The sequence below is a fragment of the Semicossyphus pulcher genome, unplaced genomic scaffold, assembly GCF_022749685.1.
Source record: "Semicossyphus pulcher isolate SPU_LCO1_2020_fin unplaced genomic scaffold, fSemPul1.0.p SCAF_23, whole genome shotgun sequence".
Taxonomy (NCBI): Eukaryota; Metazoa; Chordata; class Actinopteri; order Labriformes; family Labridae; genus Semicossyphus; species Semicossyphus pulcher.
In genome coordinates, this window is record NW_027211697.1 from 3,648,773 (window position 1) to 3,663,337 (window position 14,565).

The 14,565-nt window shown below is 42.5% G+C and overlaps 1 protein-coding gene across 1 annotated transcript in view; it reads left to right on the forward strand.

Annotated features, from left to right (window-relative positions):
- Positions 1–3,780: 3,780 nt before the first annotated feature.
- caskin1 (CASK interacting protein 1) overlaps positions 3,781–14,565 on the forward strand; it is a 113,163-nt gene continuing 102,378 nt past the window's right edge. The window contains exon 1 of the mRNA XM_069673958.1: positions 3,781–4,364. Coding sequence (XP_069530059.1) covers positions 4,271–4,364 — 94 coding nt within the window. The 5' untranslated portion in view covers positions 3,781–4,270. The remainder of the gene's footprint in view (positions 4,365–14,565) is intronic.

Below are 14,565 nucleotides of genomic sequence, written 5' to 3' on the forward strand. Positions count from 1 at the left end.
TCCGACTGCTTGCGATGTGCAGTTTTAATGGACGTAGAATCCCGACCAATCAAAGGCCATGAACTCAAGAAGGGGCGTCAAAAAGATGCATTCAAGTGCTCTTTATAAACCTTGGAAATCATAAGGTTGTTATTGAGAGAGAAATAATGGATGAACGTTAGAACTGATTTAATTGCTGCCCAAAACTGACGTTTAATCTTGAAAAGCAAACGATTAAAAAAGCTTTTCGTTCAAGTGTTGTTAATGTGTGGTTGTCAGTTCACTCACTGAATCCAATATCAAAATACCTTTAAAATCTATAGTTACATAGTGATGGCTTGTTTGCTTAATTTCTGGTTATCGTGAACTCAACGCCCTGATGTTTCGAAAGTAAAATGGATGGAAGAATTTAGTATAAATAGTATTGAAATATTGAATATTTTAATGGTTTTTTACTGTTACTTTATTTTCATTCTGATGTGTTGACTGAACATTTACCAACATACAATTGGGTATAACAACATCTTACAATTTTAGATGTTTGTTTTAGACATTTGTTATTGTTAAAATAGGCTTTAAAAATAACAATCTTCACTCATCATTGCTCAGTCTCACAGTAACTTCAGTAACTAACTGACTGAACTCTGTAAGCACTTCTGGGAGGTGTGTGCTTTGTGAGAGGCCACTTGAGGGCAGTGTGTTTTTCTGAATGCTTTACCCAACTTCCCCCTCTTCAGTTACTTTTAAGAAGTGACAAATAATAATAATAATAATAATGGCAATAAACATGTTTCTATATGTAAAAAAACGGTACTTTTTGCTATTAGCTATTTTAATTCCTTGTAGGCCTAAAGCAACCTGGTACATATGCACCTTTCTCCATTGCACTCTTATCTTTTGTCTCCTGTTTACAAGTGTGTTGTTGTGTTTTTTCTGTATATAATGTATATATTGAATCTTTTTAATATATATTTCTATAGGCCTGTAGTTAAGTGTTTGTGTTACCTTTGTTGAACCTGTTGTCCTTGTTTTAAGTGTTTGTCTTTTTCTGTGTCTGTACATTAAGAGTTAAACCAGAGTCAAATTCCTCATAAGTGCACATACTTGGCCAATAAAACAAATTCTGATTGTATCGCCATTTAAACACTTCCTACCAGGATGAGTCAGTCAGAGATGCTTTTTGAAGTGGAAAGAGATTGTGTAGATACATCTCATTTAGTTGTGAGTATTTGACACTCAATCGGCAATATGTTTACGGAGGGATCATGAAATGACTTCCTTTACTCTTATAGCATCTGTTGAATGTGTATCGGAGAAGTCCCTCTCTCACACACATATACACAGTTTAAGAGAGAGGGAGAACATGACTGTATGTGCTTGTGTGTGATAGCTACAGCTGAGGTGCTCATGAATCAATCGTTTCCTGCCTTGGAGGTTTATTGAAACCTGCTTGATGCCTCCTCTTTTTGTTCAACAATACCAGGAAGCTCCACACAGAAAGAGGGAGAAGGGTTTGTTGTTGCAGGTAAACACTCCAATAATTAAGAATTTATACATCGAGCATTAGAGTTAACACAGCTCCAGGGCGGTGAGCAGCTTCTGCATTAACAGAGACCGCTTTATAAATACGCTCTCACTACCATATGGGCTACTCTTCAGCGTTCTTACATAACTAACTGGATATGTGGAGGAGGCAGAGAGCAGCATCCAAGCACTGCACACTGCACACTGCCCACACACACACACACACACACACACACACACACATACACAGAGAGAACCACATGATAGAGATGAGAACTGAGTTAAAAATCTGGAGGAGGTTGGACAGTAAAAGAAGAGGAGTTGGATGTTGAAGTTAGAAGTCAGGGTCAAATTCACTGATAGCTTTGTGCTCCTCTCTCTGTAATTGTCTTTGAGACCAAAGCATATGCATTCACAGAAGGTTCTGTTTGGAGACTAAATGCAGGTTGAACAGTGTTAGGGAGACACATTTATGTCCCAGCCTGCACCTAGCAGTTAGCTTAACTTAGCATAAAGATGGCAAATTGGGGAAGCAGCTAGCTTCTCTCTGCACAGGTAACAAAATGTATGCGCATGCAGCTGGTGGTACGTTCAAATTTACTGTAGCCTACAGCCATTACTGTGGTAGTAATCTGTTCATCCAACTGTTTGCATAAAAAGGAATAAACATATTTCCCAAATACAGATGCATCAAAAAAAGATTGGGCAAACTAAATTAAATATTTAAACAGTGTAGCTAAACAGAAGGGATTCTTCAGACCCTTTCAAAAAGGAAAGAAAACGACATCCATCATTCTTGAACATACTGAAATATTATACTGAAAGGTTAATTTATTTTATAGCCTAGAAGAGTTTATACTTGCATTTTAATAAGGAAGTTACATGCCCCTCTCCGAGCAGTGTGATATACTGTACAGAATGATCCAAGTGGAAAGTACACACTTCAATGTCACTTCAGTAATTGCTCCATAATACAGTCCTTTCATGGGAATTAAAGGCTGATGGGAATGTCATTAGCTTTGCAGGTGGGCCCGATTTGGAAACAGTTCTTGACCATTTGAAGTTTCAACCTGAGGAACTTTCAAGATGAAAAGTGAAAGGATCACCAAACAAGTAAAGCACGCTGTAATTTAACAAGCCGCAGATGGACTTCAATTCATCGATATGTGTATATCTTCATAAAGACCTGATGACTTGTAGAATTTTTTTTTGCACCAATTTGTTGATACTTCTGAAATTCTATTTCTGGAATGCTAATCCATTTTAGCAATAGCTGCATGGATTTAGTGATGGCTTTGTTGGTTGCTAGGTCCACCACTTTGGTTTAGACTAAACTCTTTGAACAACTAGCCTATCTGCTGCATGGCCATGGAATTTTATACATATATCCATGCTTCCCAAAGGATGTTTCCTGGTGATTTTAGCGATCCCATAGCTTTCCAACTTTCCAACACAATATAATTTATTTTGTTCATTTTTATATTTGTATACATCCTCAAAGAGCGTGGCTAGACACTCCTATTCTTGTTTTCCTGTTAGTTTCTCAATTTTTTTGTGTAATATGACGCAGCGGGCGTTACTGCTTGGTAGTCGAGAAAAAGGGGAAGTGGAGATGGGCATTCTTTAAGGGGAACCAGAATTCCTAGCTAAGCCCCTGCTCAGGAGGCCCTGAGGTGTCTCTTTATGTAATGTAAAGGAAGACCAGAAATCACTAGCTCAGACAATGTGTGCTAAATATAATAGATAACATTTAACTCTGACATCACTTGGGAATTAGCTATGATGTAGGTCCAGCAAAAACAGCCTCATAAACGTATATCGAGCCAATAAAAAGAAGAGAGATGGACACATTGTTTATTCACTTTGTCTGTTCCTTCCTTGGCAGCTGAGTAAATCTCTGCAGCTCCTGAAATCAGCGAGAGAGGGCCATAGAAACAGAGCCAAAGAGATGAAAAAGGAGGCGGGAGAGCACCTCGCTCCTGGTCCGCCCCCAAGTTGCAGCACGAGCCATTTAGCGGTACGAGCTGGGCCAGCTGTAGAGCGCGCGGGCGCGTGTACGTGCCCCCCTCACTACCCCTGCCCCCACGCGGAGAAAATCATTACCAAATACAGAGCCCGAGCGCACGCGGAGCGATGGCTGCAGTAGCAGCAGCAGCAGCCCTGGATTGTGTTTACGACGCAGAGCACGAGAGCGGCACAACCTCGGGAGATACAGACACCGCGCGCACCCGATTTTAAAACGCACAATCATTCAGTGTCTGAGCCCGCGAGGCTTCTCGCTACATCAGTCCGCTTGACGTCTCCCTCCCTCCGCGAGGATCGGCGCTGTCTTCCGTTCGTGATTGTGGAGCGCAGCTGCAAGGGAAAGCGATCAGCCTCCAGATGAGGACCGCGAAAACCGTGGAAACGATACCCCACCGTGAAAATATCACGCACGCGACGCCAGTGCGCTGTTACTGGAATCTAGAGCGGTCCAACAAAACCCGGTCAAATCCCCGTCCAGGAGCGCTGCACTAAGCTAGGGGAACCTGAGAGCATCTCTCCATCCTACCGAGTCTATCCCTCCCTCTCTCCCTCTTTTTTCCTGCCTCCCTCACCCCATCGTATGCCGTATGCCAGAAATCTAGGGGGTCTCATCTAGTTGGGAACCAGGGGGGAGGAGGGAGGCTGTTCGTGGCCGCGGTGGACGCACCCTCCGCGGTGAGGCTGGGCTGAAGCGCCGCTGTGTCGGAGGATGCTACGGGAGTAGAGCGGCTCAGAGCGGAAGATGGGGAAGGACCAGGAACTGCTGCAGGCGGTGAAGACCGAGGACCTGCTCACCGTGCAGAAGCTGCTGCAAAGGCCCCGGCCAGGGAAAGCAAGTAAGGCATTCTATTCTGATCTATTGCACAAGATAAAAACACAGCTATTTTTTTTTATTGAAACCCACCCCTCCACGGTTGTGTGATGATATTTCTCACATACCATTACCATTACCTAACTGAGGGTGATGATGTAAATGTGTGTGCATGTGTGTGTGTGTGTGTGTGTGTGTGTGTGTGTGTGTGTGTGTGTGTGTGTGATTGAGAGGGCGGGATGGAGAGAGATGAGGGCTTGCATGCATCAGGGTGTATCAGAGAAGATTAGTGGTGTGATTGGAGACTGACAGCCCATCTTGAGACCCCTGTCTGAGAGCACTGCAGCAGAGTTGGAGAAAGTGGGAGGGATACAGGGAGGGGGAGAGTATTGTTTTTTTGGATGAGGGATCTGTGTGACCCTGTCTCACACACAAGTGAGGGATGCTGTCGGTGGCCTTGTGATTGTAAAGGGTCAACATCAACTCCAATGACAAACACAGCACATGCATACAGGGCTTCAAACATGGGTGGGTTAAACCTTGTCAAAGTGAGTCACTTCTCTTCTGCTTTCTCTGCTCTGTGTGACTCTCTGCTCCTTTACTTGTTTAATTTCTGCAGGCAATAAAGCACTACAGTATCCAACAATGTTTTGCTTCCACAGCCCACTCTAATGTGTGGGCAATACAGAGTGAAGCCAGCGAGGGCTGCAGATAGATCATTCTGTAGAGGCTGTTAGCTGCCATTCTGATACTCCTGCTTATGAATACCCAGCTGATACAGTTATCAGCAGACGGGGACACATGCTGCAGGGGGCACAGCTGCATGAGTTGCAGTTTCTGCAGATGTAATTTGCAATATTTATGCTTAGACACAGTCACTAATTGAGTTTTGGAATGCATTTAAGAAAAAAAAAAGCTGCTACAGTAGCTGCAGCCCACCCATCATGTGACTGGTTCTCAATTGAACTGCTCCAGTCAGGAGGGTTTGCAGCCGGTGACCCAGTGCTGTCCAGGCAGCAGGTGGACCTCATTTGAATAATAGAGCCGTAATTAATGAACAATATTCTTCCTGAAATATATATTTAATGCATGTGATAGTTTCACTTTGAATTAAATAAATAAGAGCATTATTCTTATTCTAAACATTCTATATTTTGACCAATATTGAGACTGAATAGCTAATTCTAGAAAATTAGACCTCTACCACACCCGTGTTGGACCTTTAATTGACTTTTATACGCCCATAAAGGAGTTAATGCGGGTTCAATACTTGTGTCCTCATCTAGCCAAAATACTAAATCCTTTCTTTGTGATTTTATTTTTCAGGAATAGACCTTAGAAGAGCAAACACAGAAGAAGAGTGTATACATTTTCTTATATCTGTATCAGAAAATACATTTAATGTAGTATTTTATAACGTGTCTAAGTGATTTTGCTTGAATCTAATTTTAGGAAACACAGAATACGTCACTTTTTTGGGGGTCTTGTTTTTTACCGAGCTCACTTGAACGCTGCTCCGCCGCAGATGGCAAAGCTCACTCTCCAGGACTCAGTAGAGTACAGCACATGGCCTCAAAACAGTTTGTAGGAATCAGTGGGGCGCACTGCATGCCGGCAGGCGCCCAAATAAAAGTCTGCAGGCTACAGTGGAGCAGAGTACATACAGGAAACCCAGAGGATTTAAGATAATCTCCAGACTATAGTCTGGTGCAAATACAGACATCCTTTGATGAAAAAGAGGGTTGATAGGGTCCGGCATATTCAGGTACAGCCCAAAATAGTGTCTGTGGTACTCAGTGGAGTACATTATGTATAAAAGCTTGTCACAAAATGACCTTTAGGCTACAGTGAAGTGCACTTCAGCTGCAGGCCCCTCTCAGGCTGCTGTGTAGTACATCAAATACAGACTAAAAACACACAGTAAGTGCATACACATTGCCATGAACGTGAAAGAGGTAGCAGCTTGAAACCATGCGCAGTATTTATTACGTCTTGTAATTATAACATACAGAATGTACTTTGCTGCTCCCTGAAGGAAACATTAATGTGTCTTATTAAAAACAGTTGAGTCAGAGCTAAATGTGTTGTGCTTTGTTAAGAAATCTGAACCACACTGGGACAAAATAACGTAGAAGAATGACTCTTTGATGTATCACAGTTCAAACCCGGATGCTCACTTCTCATGTGTGAGGAGACGTTGATTCAACATGATGCTAGGTTTGAGAGTTTCTTAGTTTGCGACAAATTATTGTCTTATAACACAAGGAAAGTGCATGAAGTGATAAATGTTCTAGTACAAAAGTTAAGTAGCCTCCAATTTTTTACTTACTTTTACTTTATGTGAGTATTAGCATTTTCACATTCTTTATAATTGCCCTATTATTCTGCAGAATGAGAACTCGTATTTCGACTCTTAAGCTGGTAAAAGGTATGATACTTTAACTTCTATATCTGAGTACTTTAATGTAGTCCAATACAGGTGGCTCAAGACCTTTGTTGGAATAGCCTTTAAACAGCTGCATGCCTTAAATACATCTTGTGTTATTGCCAAGTATTCCTGTTGTTCTGTCCACTTCCTGTATACTCGTGTTTCCTATCATATTTAATGGAGCAGTATAAATATGACAATCAATCATTCATCTGGCAGCTAATGATACAGACCACCATCACTCCCCGATAAACACGTAATCACTTGTCATCGTCACATCACTTGCTGACAATTGATTGTCACATCTTGGGGTTTGCCCTTCTATAACTTACACTTGTGTGTGTGTTTGAAAGAGTCATCTTGCCTTAAATGAAGGTTTAAACAAACCATCAAGGTCAGTCCTCGCTTAGCCTTGTCGTTGCTCCCTCCCTCTTCTTCTTCTGTAGAGCAGAGCCCTGCCTTTTTCAGCTTCACACTTTATTGTATGATCTGAGTAATTGGCTGCTGACGCTCCACAGAAACAGCTTTGTGTATAAAGTCATGCTTTGTGAAATTTCATTTGTGGCTGAAAACAGGTTTCTCTCAGTTCCTGAAAAGCGGCGTGCTTTGGGAGATTGCCTGCAGAGCGTCTGCAGGACACTGATATTACATGAGGCGGACAGTGGTCCGTTCTTTCAGCAGAAAAACAAAAACAAAAACCAAACAGGGCAGAAAGAAGCGACCAGGCAGTAATGACAGAGTGGAGCTCCGAGTCCCAGACAAACAGCAGGGAAGTGTAACGCCAGGCTGATGTTAACACAGACCTGTTTGTCATCTAGTATTAAACACCAAGCTCACAGGACAGCTGTGTGTGTGTGTGTGTGTGTGTGTGTGTGTGTGTGTGTGTGTGTGTGTGTGTTTTGAAGTGGCAAAAGATGGTTGTGTGGTTGAATTGTGTGTGCACAGACATCTGTATGTATGTGAAGGAGCAGGTAGGATTTGGTTTGGTTTTGTGTGTCTGTAAGTGTGTGTGTGTGTGTGTGTGTATATTTAATGTGTTCTGGCAAAGGCTCTGCCCTGCTGCAACTCATTTACTCCCACTCAGGCCAGACCAACAGCCTGCACATATTCACCTGCATCACAGATACAGGCACACACATGCACGCACACACACATGCAGACACATCTGTTGCCATCTGGAGGGTCTTCATCAGTTTGCTGTCAGCGTCTCCTCTGCACATGGCCCTAGACGAGGTCACGAGTGTGTGTGTGTGTGTGTACATGGAGCAGACCTTGAGTGTGACCTGAGGCCTGTGTTTGTTAATGGGCTGTTTTAGTGTTTGAGTGTCAAGGCAGGGGGTGTAATCTGTATTGATGGTTGTTTATTTTGTGTCATTAAAGGCTATGTGTGTGTGCATGATGGGGAAATAGATCTGCTTGTGTGTCTGTTGCATCAGTGAAATGACCTCTCTCTGTTTACTGCAATGAGAGACTGACTTAGGCTTCCATCGCTACACAGCGCTATCTGCCTGCTTCCTTTTCTTTCATTGAAGCCAGGAGAGATGCTAACGCTTGAGGACCTTACTAGAAACAACCCCCCTGTCTCCCTCTCCCCCATCTCTCTGCGTTGATGTGCAAGGCTGGCAGAGGAGTAGAGCAGATGATTGCATCCACACCAGTGCACATTCACAAAGGAGCAGGCAGGCGAGCAGAGAGGAAGCTTCACATACTGTCAGTCAGAGTCTTCATATTGGTTAACTGTGCTCTGTCTGCGACTACATGCTTCGCTGAGAGAAAAATGGTGTGAAGAAGGAGAATATGTGGCGTAGTGCCCAAAGCGCAGAAGCCTTATAAATGAGTTATATAAAAAATCATATCACATTTCTCTAGCCTTTTTCATGCTTTAGTCATGCTTTAGTTTGAATTAAAGGATTACATGTTCATCTGTACAGTCAGAATCTACAGAGTCAAATGGATAAATGTAAAAGCACAAAGTCGGGCTTTGAACTTGTTATATAAGCTATACGCTTTAAGCTTGTTATATTTACATATTGAAAAGTCTACCCTCAACAGCCAGTGGGGGAGGATGAATTCAGTACTTGTATTGCACATCCATAAATGGGTGAACAATACAGATAAAAAATCTCTTGTAAGAGACCTTTTATCATTATAGTCAAACTCAAGCTAAAAGAATACAAATTCTTTCATTTCCTACAACTCATCTAACCTCCTATTCCCTTAAAATACAGGGTTTCCTCCTGTATTGCAAGCACAGCCACCTGCTGGGCCTAAGCAAACTCAGTTGGTGGCTACAGCTCAGAGGTAGAGTAGGTCGCCCAATCAGAAGGTCAGTGTGTCGATCCCCAGCTCCTTCAGTCTCCAGGTTCAAGTATCCTTGGGCAAGATAATGAACACCAAACGTTTGCAGTTAAAATGCCAGGTTCTTATAAATAAGTCTGTAGTTATTCAGTCACTGTTGTTAGCTAGCTTCGGTTATTAGCACTTCTAAGTTATGTTCCAATTGAATCCATAGACAGCGTCTGTCAAGCAGCAGCCCCAGCTTCATCTGCAGAGGGTAATGTTAGCAGAAGTCAGACACCTTAAGTTAAACCCACTCTCCATCGCTAAACGAGGGAAAATGACAAAAACAGCAGAATGTCTCGGAGCTGTCACCAAGTTTACTGTTAAGGACTTCCCTTCAATACTGTGGAGTCCAGTTAGTTTAGGTACGCTAGTAAGTGATAGCTCGCCAGAGAGTGAATATTGAGTTGCCATGACAGCCAGGAAACCATTTTTGTATTGTATGTGATTGTTACTGTTACTGCATTCACTGTTAATGTTAACTGTTGTTGTAGAAAGATGACCACAGCCCTTAACGGCAGTTACAACCCCCCTTCCAGAGGCACATTATCAGACATCTTTATTTTTTGCAGCAAATAATGGAGAGTAGTATTGATAAGAGTATCGATAAAGATCAATTATTGTTGTGCAATTTTTCTTAAATGCAAATTGCACCAAATTTTGTTCACATTTCCTTTGCTGATTTTAATGTACGATGATCCTACCACATCTAGCAGGTCCTTTAGAAGAGATGAGGTGGACGACGTGATTGATGTGTGTGTTGGGGGTATTTCTCTTTTATATCATCTCAGAGAGCCTTGAAGTGATGGCATAAAGTGTGGGGGTTTATTACAGCAGGATTTCTTCTCTGTTCAATAGAATGCCAGCAGCACAGCTACTTGTCAGAGAAACTGCTCCCTGTTCATAATAATACTGTCAGAGCGAGTCAGTCAAGTGTACCTAAAGCGGTTCATTTTAGCCAATATATACATTAGGACTTAGCAAATATGCTAACCTGGGTTTATGGATTTTGAGTTTTATCTTGAAAATGGAATTAGAAACAATAATATTGAGAAAGTGGAGTATTGGCTGGCTGAGTTCTCTGCACTTTCCTCCAAAACATCATCACTCAGGTCTCTGCTGACTGCCTCAGTGATTGAATTACAGAACAGATGGGGGAGAGAAAGAGAGGTGGATGGATACTTTGGCTTTGTGGAAATGGGAACGGTGCTCCAGAAAATAGACAGAAGAAAGAGAAACAGGAAGAGTGAGCGATATAAAGGAGGAGGGGATGATTTGTATTTGATGCGGTGGGACGGGTGGGGGAGGGGTGATGAAAGAGAGAACAAGGGAACAAGGTGATGAAACAGAGGGATAGCTGAGCAGCATCATTTTCACCTCACTTTTATTGCAGACATTAAAACTCTTGGTCTGTCATTCTTACACACACACGCGCACGCACGCACGCACTTACTCATCTCACGATGCACTGCACCAAAAATAACATCCACATAGTTTAATGGGTCAGTGGCAAGTTCAGGGAGAAAAGGAGAGCACAGGTGAAGTGAGGAGATGGGAGGAGGGGAAAGGATGGGTTATGGCCGAAGGACGGGATAGGAAAGAAAAAACAGGACAGGAAAGGAAAGGAAAGAAGAGGACAGGAAAAGGACAGGAAAAGGAAGTAAGGGAAAATTACCAGAAAGTCGAGGGAATTAAATAACTGGTAAGGAAAGGCATATAACAGAAGAAAAAGGAAAGCAAAGGAAAGGAAAAGAAAAGAAAGGATCAGAAAAAGGGAAGCAAAAACAGGTCAGGTAAGGTCAGGAAAGACAGAAAGAGGAACTGAAAGGAAAGGAAAGAAGAAGACTGGAGAGGAAAAGAAGTGGAAGCACGGGAAAGGAAAGGACAACATGACTAAAAAGAAGAGGACAAGACAGAAAAAGAAAGGAAAAGGACAGGTCAGAACAGGACAAGACAACAACAGGAAGGAAAGAAGATGGCAAGAAATGGAAGCAAGGGACAAGAAAGGAGGGAAGGAAAGGAAAGGCACAAAATGATACAAGCAACAGGAAAAAAAAGGAAAGGTAACCAGGATGTTTAGGAAGTGATTAGCAAGAGAGAGAGAGGAGAGCAAAGGAAGATAAATGTTAATGAGGGTGGAGGTGAGAATAAGGAGGAGCAGCAACAAGGTGGGACAGAAATAGATTAAGTGCCATATGCCGTATGAAGTGTGATGACAGTTAATGCTGAATACCAAGACGTCTATTCTCTTCTTTTCTATTATATTGTAGCTACGCGGCAGATTAACTGGATGAGAGGGGAAGGGGGGTAAGTGGTTTAGTCTGGATAGAAAGACCACCCACAAAATGAGAAGGGCAGCGGGGTGGGACCTCCCGTGCACAATCAGTCTCGATTATAGAGGTGGCATTAACCACCTGCTGTAGTGGCTTATAACACACACGCGCGCGCACACACACAAATGTCCCCCACCATCATAGGACTGGCACAGAGAGGTACAGACTCTGTTGGAATTTACATTATCAGTGTAAGTCGGGCATTGCAGACAGGGGGCAAAAGTTGTCACGCTCACACACGCACACACACAAACGTACATCTCCTGCAGACTGCGATCTCAGAGATATGAACTAGAGGAAATAGATAACAACAGAAAGAGAAACAGACAGCTGAGCCGTGTCATTAGAGAATTTTTATGTAACTCGTACAGTAGCTGTATGCATGTGTAGGTGTGTGCAAGCTTGCAAAGGTGTGTGTGTGTGTCTTAAAGAGCTGCTGCAGAGTCCGACTGTGCTTTCTCTTTGCGTTGCAGGATTTTTCCACTCACACCCTGAATTCGTAACATTGGATATATTCTTAGGGCTTCAGATGAATGTTTGAGCTGCTAATAAAGGCAGGAAATTATGTATTTTTCAGACTCAGCTCCGAAACTTAAACTAACATGTTCCAGACAAGGTTTCTACTGTACTCGACATGAGAGGCTCTTAGAAACGTTCCTCCCTGCTCCCACAGTGAATACATTTAGCATCGCCTTGGGACTTTGTGAATGAATGCTGGTGCTCTTGCTCTGTGAGTGCAGGTGGCTAAAAACAGGCCTGTGACACAGTTCAGGTGTGTTCACGGCTTGGGAAAATGTGTCGTACGCTGACACACCCTTAGGTCTCTTATGGGTTATAATTTAGAACTTTGTTACAGAATTTTTTTTCACTCTAGCTGATTTCTCACATTTGCCAAACACCAGTGGATGAATAACTGACTGTACTTAGATACTTGGATACAGTCCTTTAATCTCGGAAATGCTTTCTTCGCCTGACCATAAAGGCCTGTGTCCACTAACAGCGTTTTTTGTGATAGCAGCGCCCACAACCTCAATTTTAGAGCGCTTCTCACCTGCGCTTACAGTTGCTAGGTTACGAACGTTGTCTGGCTGCAGTTCTGCTTCCCTTGGTAGTGACTGTTAAGTCTGTTTTATATCGCTCTGTAGGCTTAATATTTGCTTTTAGTCACGGAAATTTTACAAAGGAAACAAAAACAATGAAAAGGAATCGTGTCTTAGCGTAAGCAGCAGCTCTACTCCTGGAAATTTTCCCTTTGAAAAAACGATAGAATTAGCTTTTCCTCCGCCATTGTTGCTGACAATGTTAATCCCGCCCCTTCATTATTTTTTGGCTTTTTGCCTTTATTCATAGGACAGCTGTAGAGAGACAGCAAATATGGGGAGGAGAGAGTGGAGGATGACATGCACCAAATGATCAACAGACAGGAAGTCGAACCTGCTATTAGTGCGATGAGGATTGTAGCCTCTGTACATGGGGCGCCTGCTCTTCCGACTGAGCTAAACCAGTGCCCGCCCCTTTTTGATTTTGATTGGTCTGGGAGAAGTGATATTGACGAGCACGGCGTTGTTCCAAAAGTTGAACTATTTTTAACTAAGGGTGCTGTGAGTGCCGTGTCAAAAAACAGCTGATGCCGAGGATGTTTTTGCGCAGAAAACGCTGAACTGCATTGGTTTTGTTTAGTAAAAAGGTGCTTTGTGAACACAGGCCTATTGTTTTCAGCTGCCTTTTTCTTTTTCTTTTTTAAAGAGAAAGGGCCTTAGTACATGAAATCAGGCAATAAAAGACTGAAGCTAAAGCTACATGTCCCAGGCAAAAGGTCAGTATCCTCACCAGTTTATCATCTATGCAGAAGAAATTTTAATAAAGTCAGCATTATTCTTGGATGCATTGTTAGTCTATACCTTTGAATTCCCCCCACTCTGAAAAGACTTCAGCTTATTGTTACTTGTCTTGGCTGTTTGAGTTTCACCGAGCAGAATGATCTATGTGCAAAGTTTGACACTAGAAAGCTGTCGTCACATTCATCTGCAGAAAGGGGAGGAAGTTTGTCTGTGCTGACACTAAATCTCATTATAACATGTTGATGTATGAGATGATTTGGTGACATTATAATTAGCCTAACTTCTGGCTCGATTACGCATATTAAGTGTGAGAATGACTTTAAAACACATTCGCCTATTCTGGATTCTGGATTTCAATGAAGGAGAGTTAGCAGACAGGATTTAACTAAGTGGAAACACATCAGACACAAATCACCCTTCAATGAAGTTTTTTTTTTTTTTAAACCTTTAAACATGCCTGGAGGGGACTTCAAGCATTAATCTCAGCATGAGGATTAACAGATGCGTGGCTGTGGTTTCTTAACATTTCCCAAAGTCCAATAAAGAGCAGAACATAACTGCTTCAGAAATATCAACCTGTACTCTGATACCATTCAGGATTTCATTTTTAAGCCTTGTAAGTTATGTTTGGTAACTGAAGGTACTACAGGTATTTGCTGATATGCTAACTATTTAAGCTTGTGTTATGGGGGAAACACACGGTTCAATTCGTGCTGCTTCTGTTGACTTTTCTGTCCCGTCTCTTACTCTTGACCTCTAATAAAAGGTAGCAGTCCATTCATGCGATTTGCTATCTTTAAAAGCATATATATTTGCGTGTCTACCATAAACTGTATAAAAAGATGGACAACATGACAGTTCCCTCCCTCTACCCTGCTCTGGATTAGCAGAGTAGAGGAGGAACATCGAGAGGAGACGAACCTAGAACAATCCCTACAGTCACTGAAGTTTCCATATCTGTGAACGTCTGCTTCAGACCAACACAAGATGCTGTTCTGCTGCTAAATACGCCAACGTGTGGGATCTTTGCCGCTTTTTTCCCCCGATAAATTAAATGTGTGTTTTGGTTAGCAGAAGTGGCTAAGGCGGCTCCAACCGCTGATCTCTACTGCACAGCTCTGGCTCCAAATGATGTCACCATGCAGCCCAAGATGGCAGCGCCCGCCTCGAGGTTATTTTGGCTTCAATTTTGGACAATGAGAGCAGATGGAGACGCATCGTCCATCTTCATATATCATTGGTGTGTATGTGTGTGTCCTCATAAAGGAGGCAGTGACCAGAGAC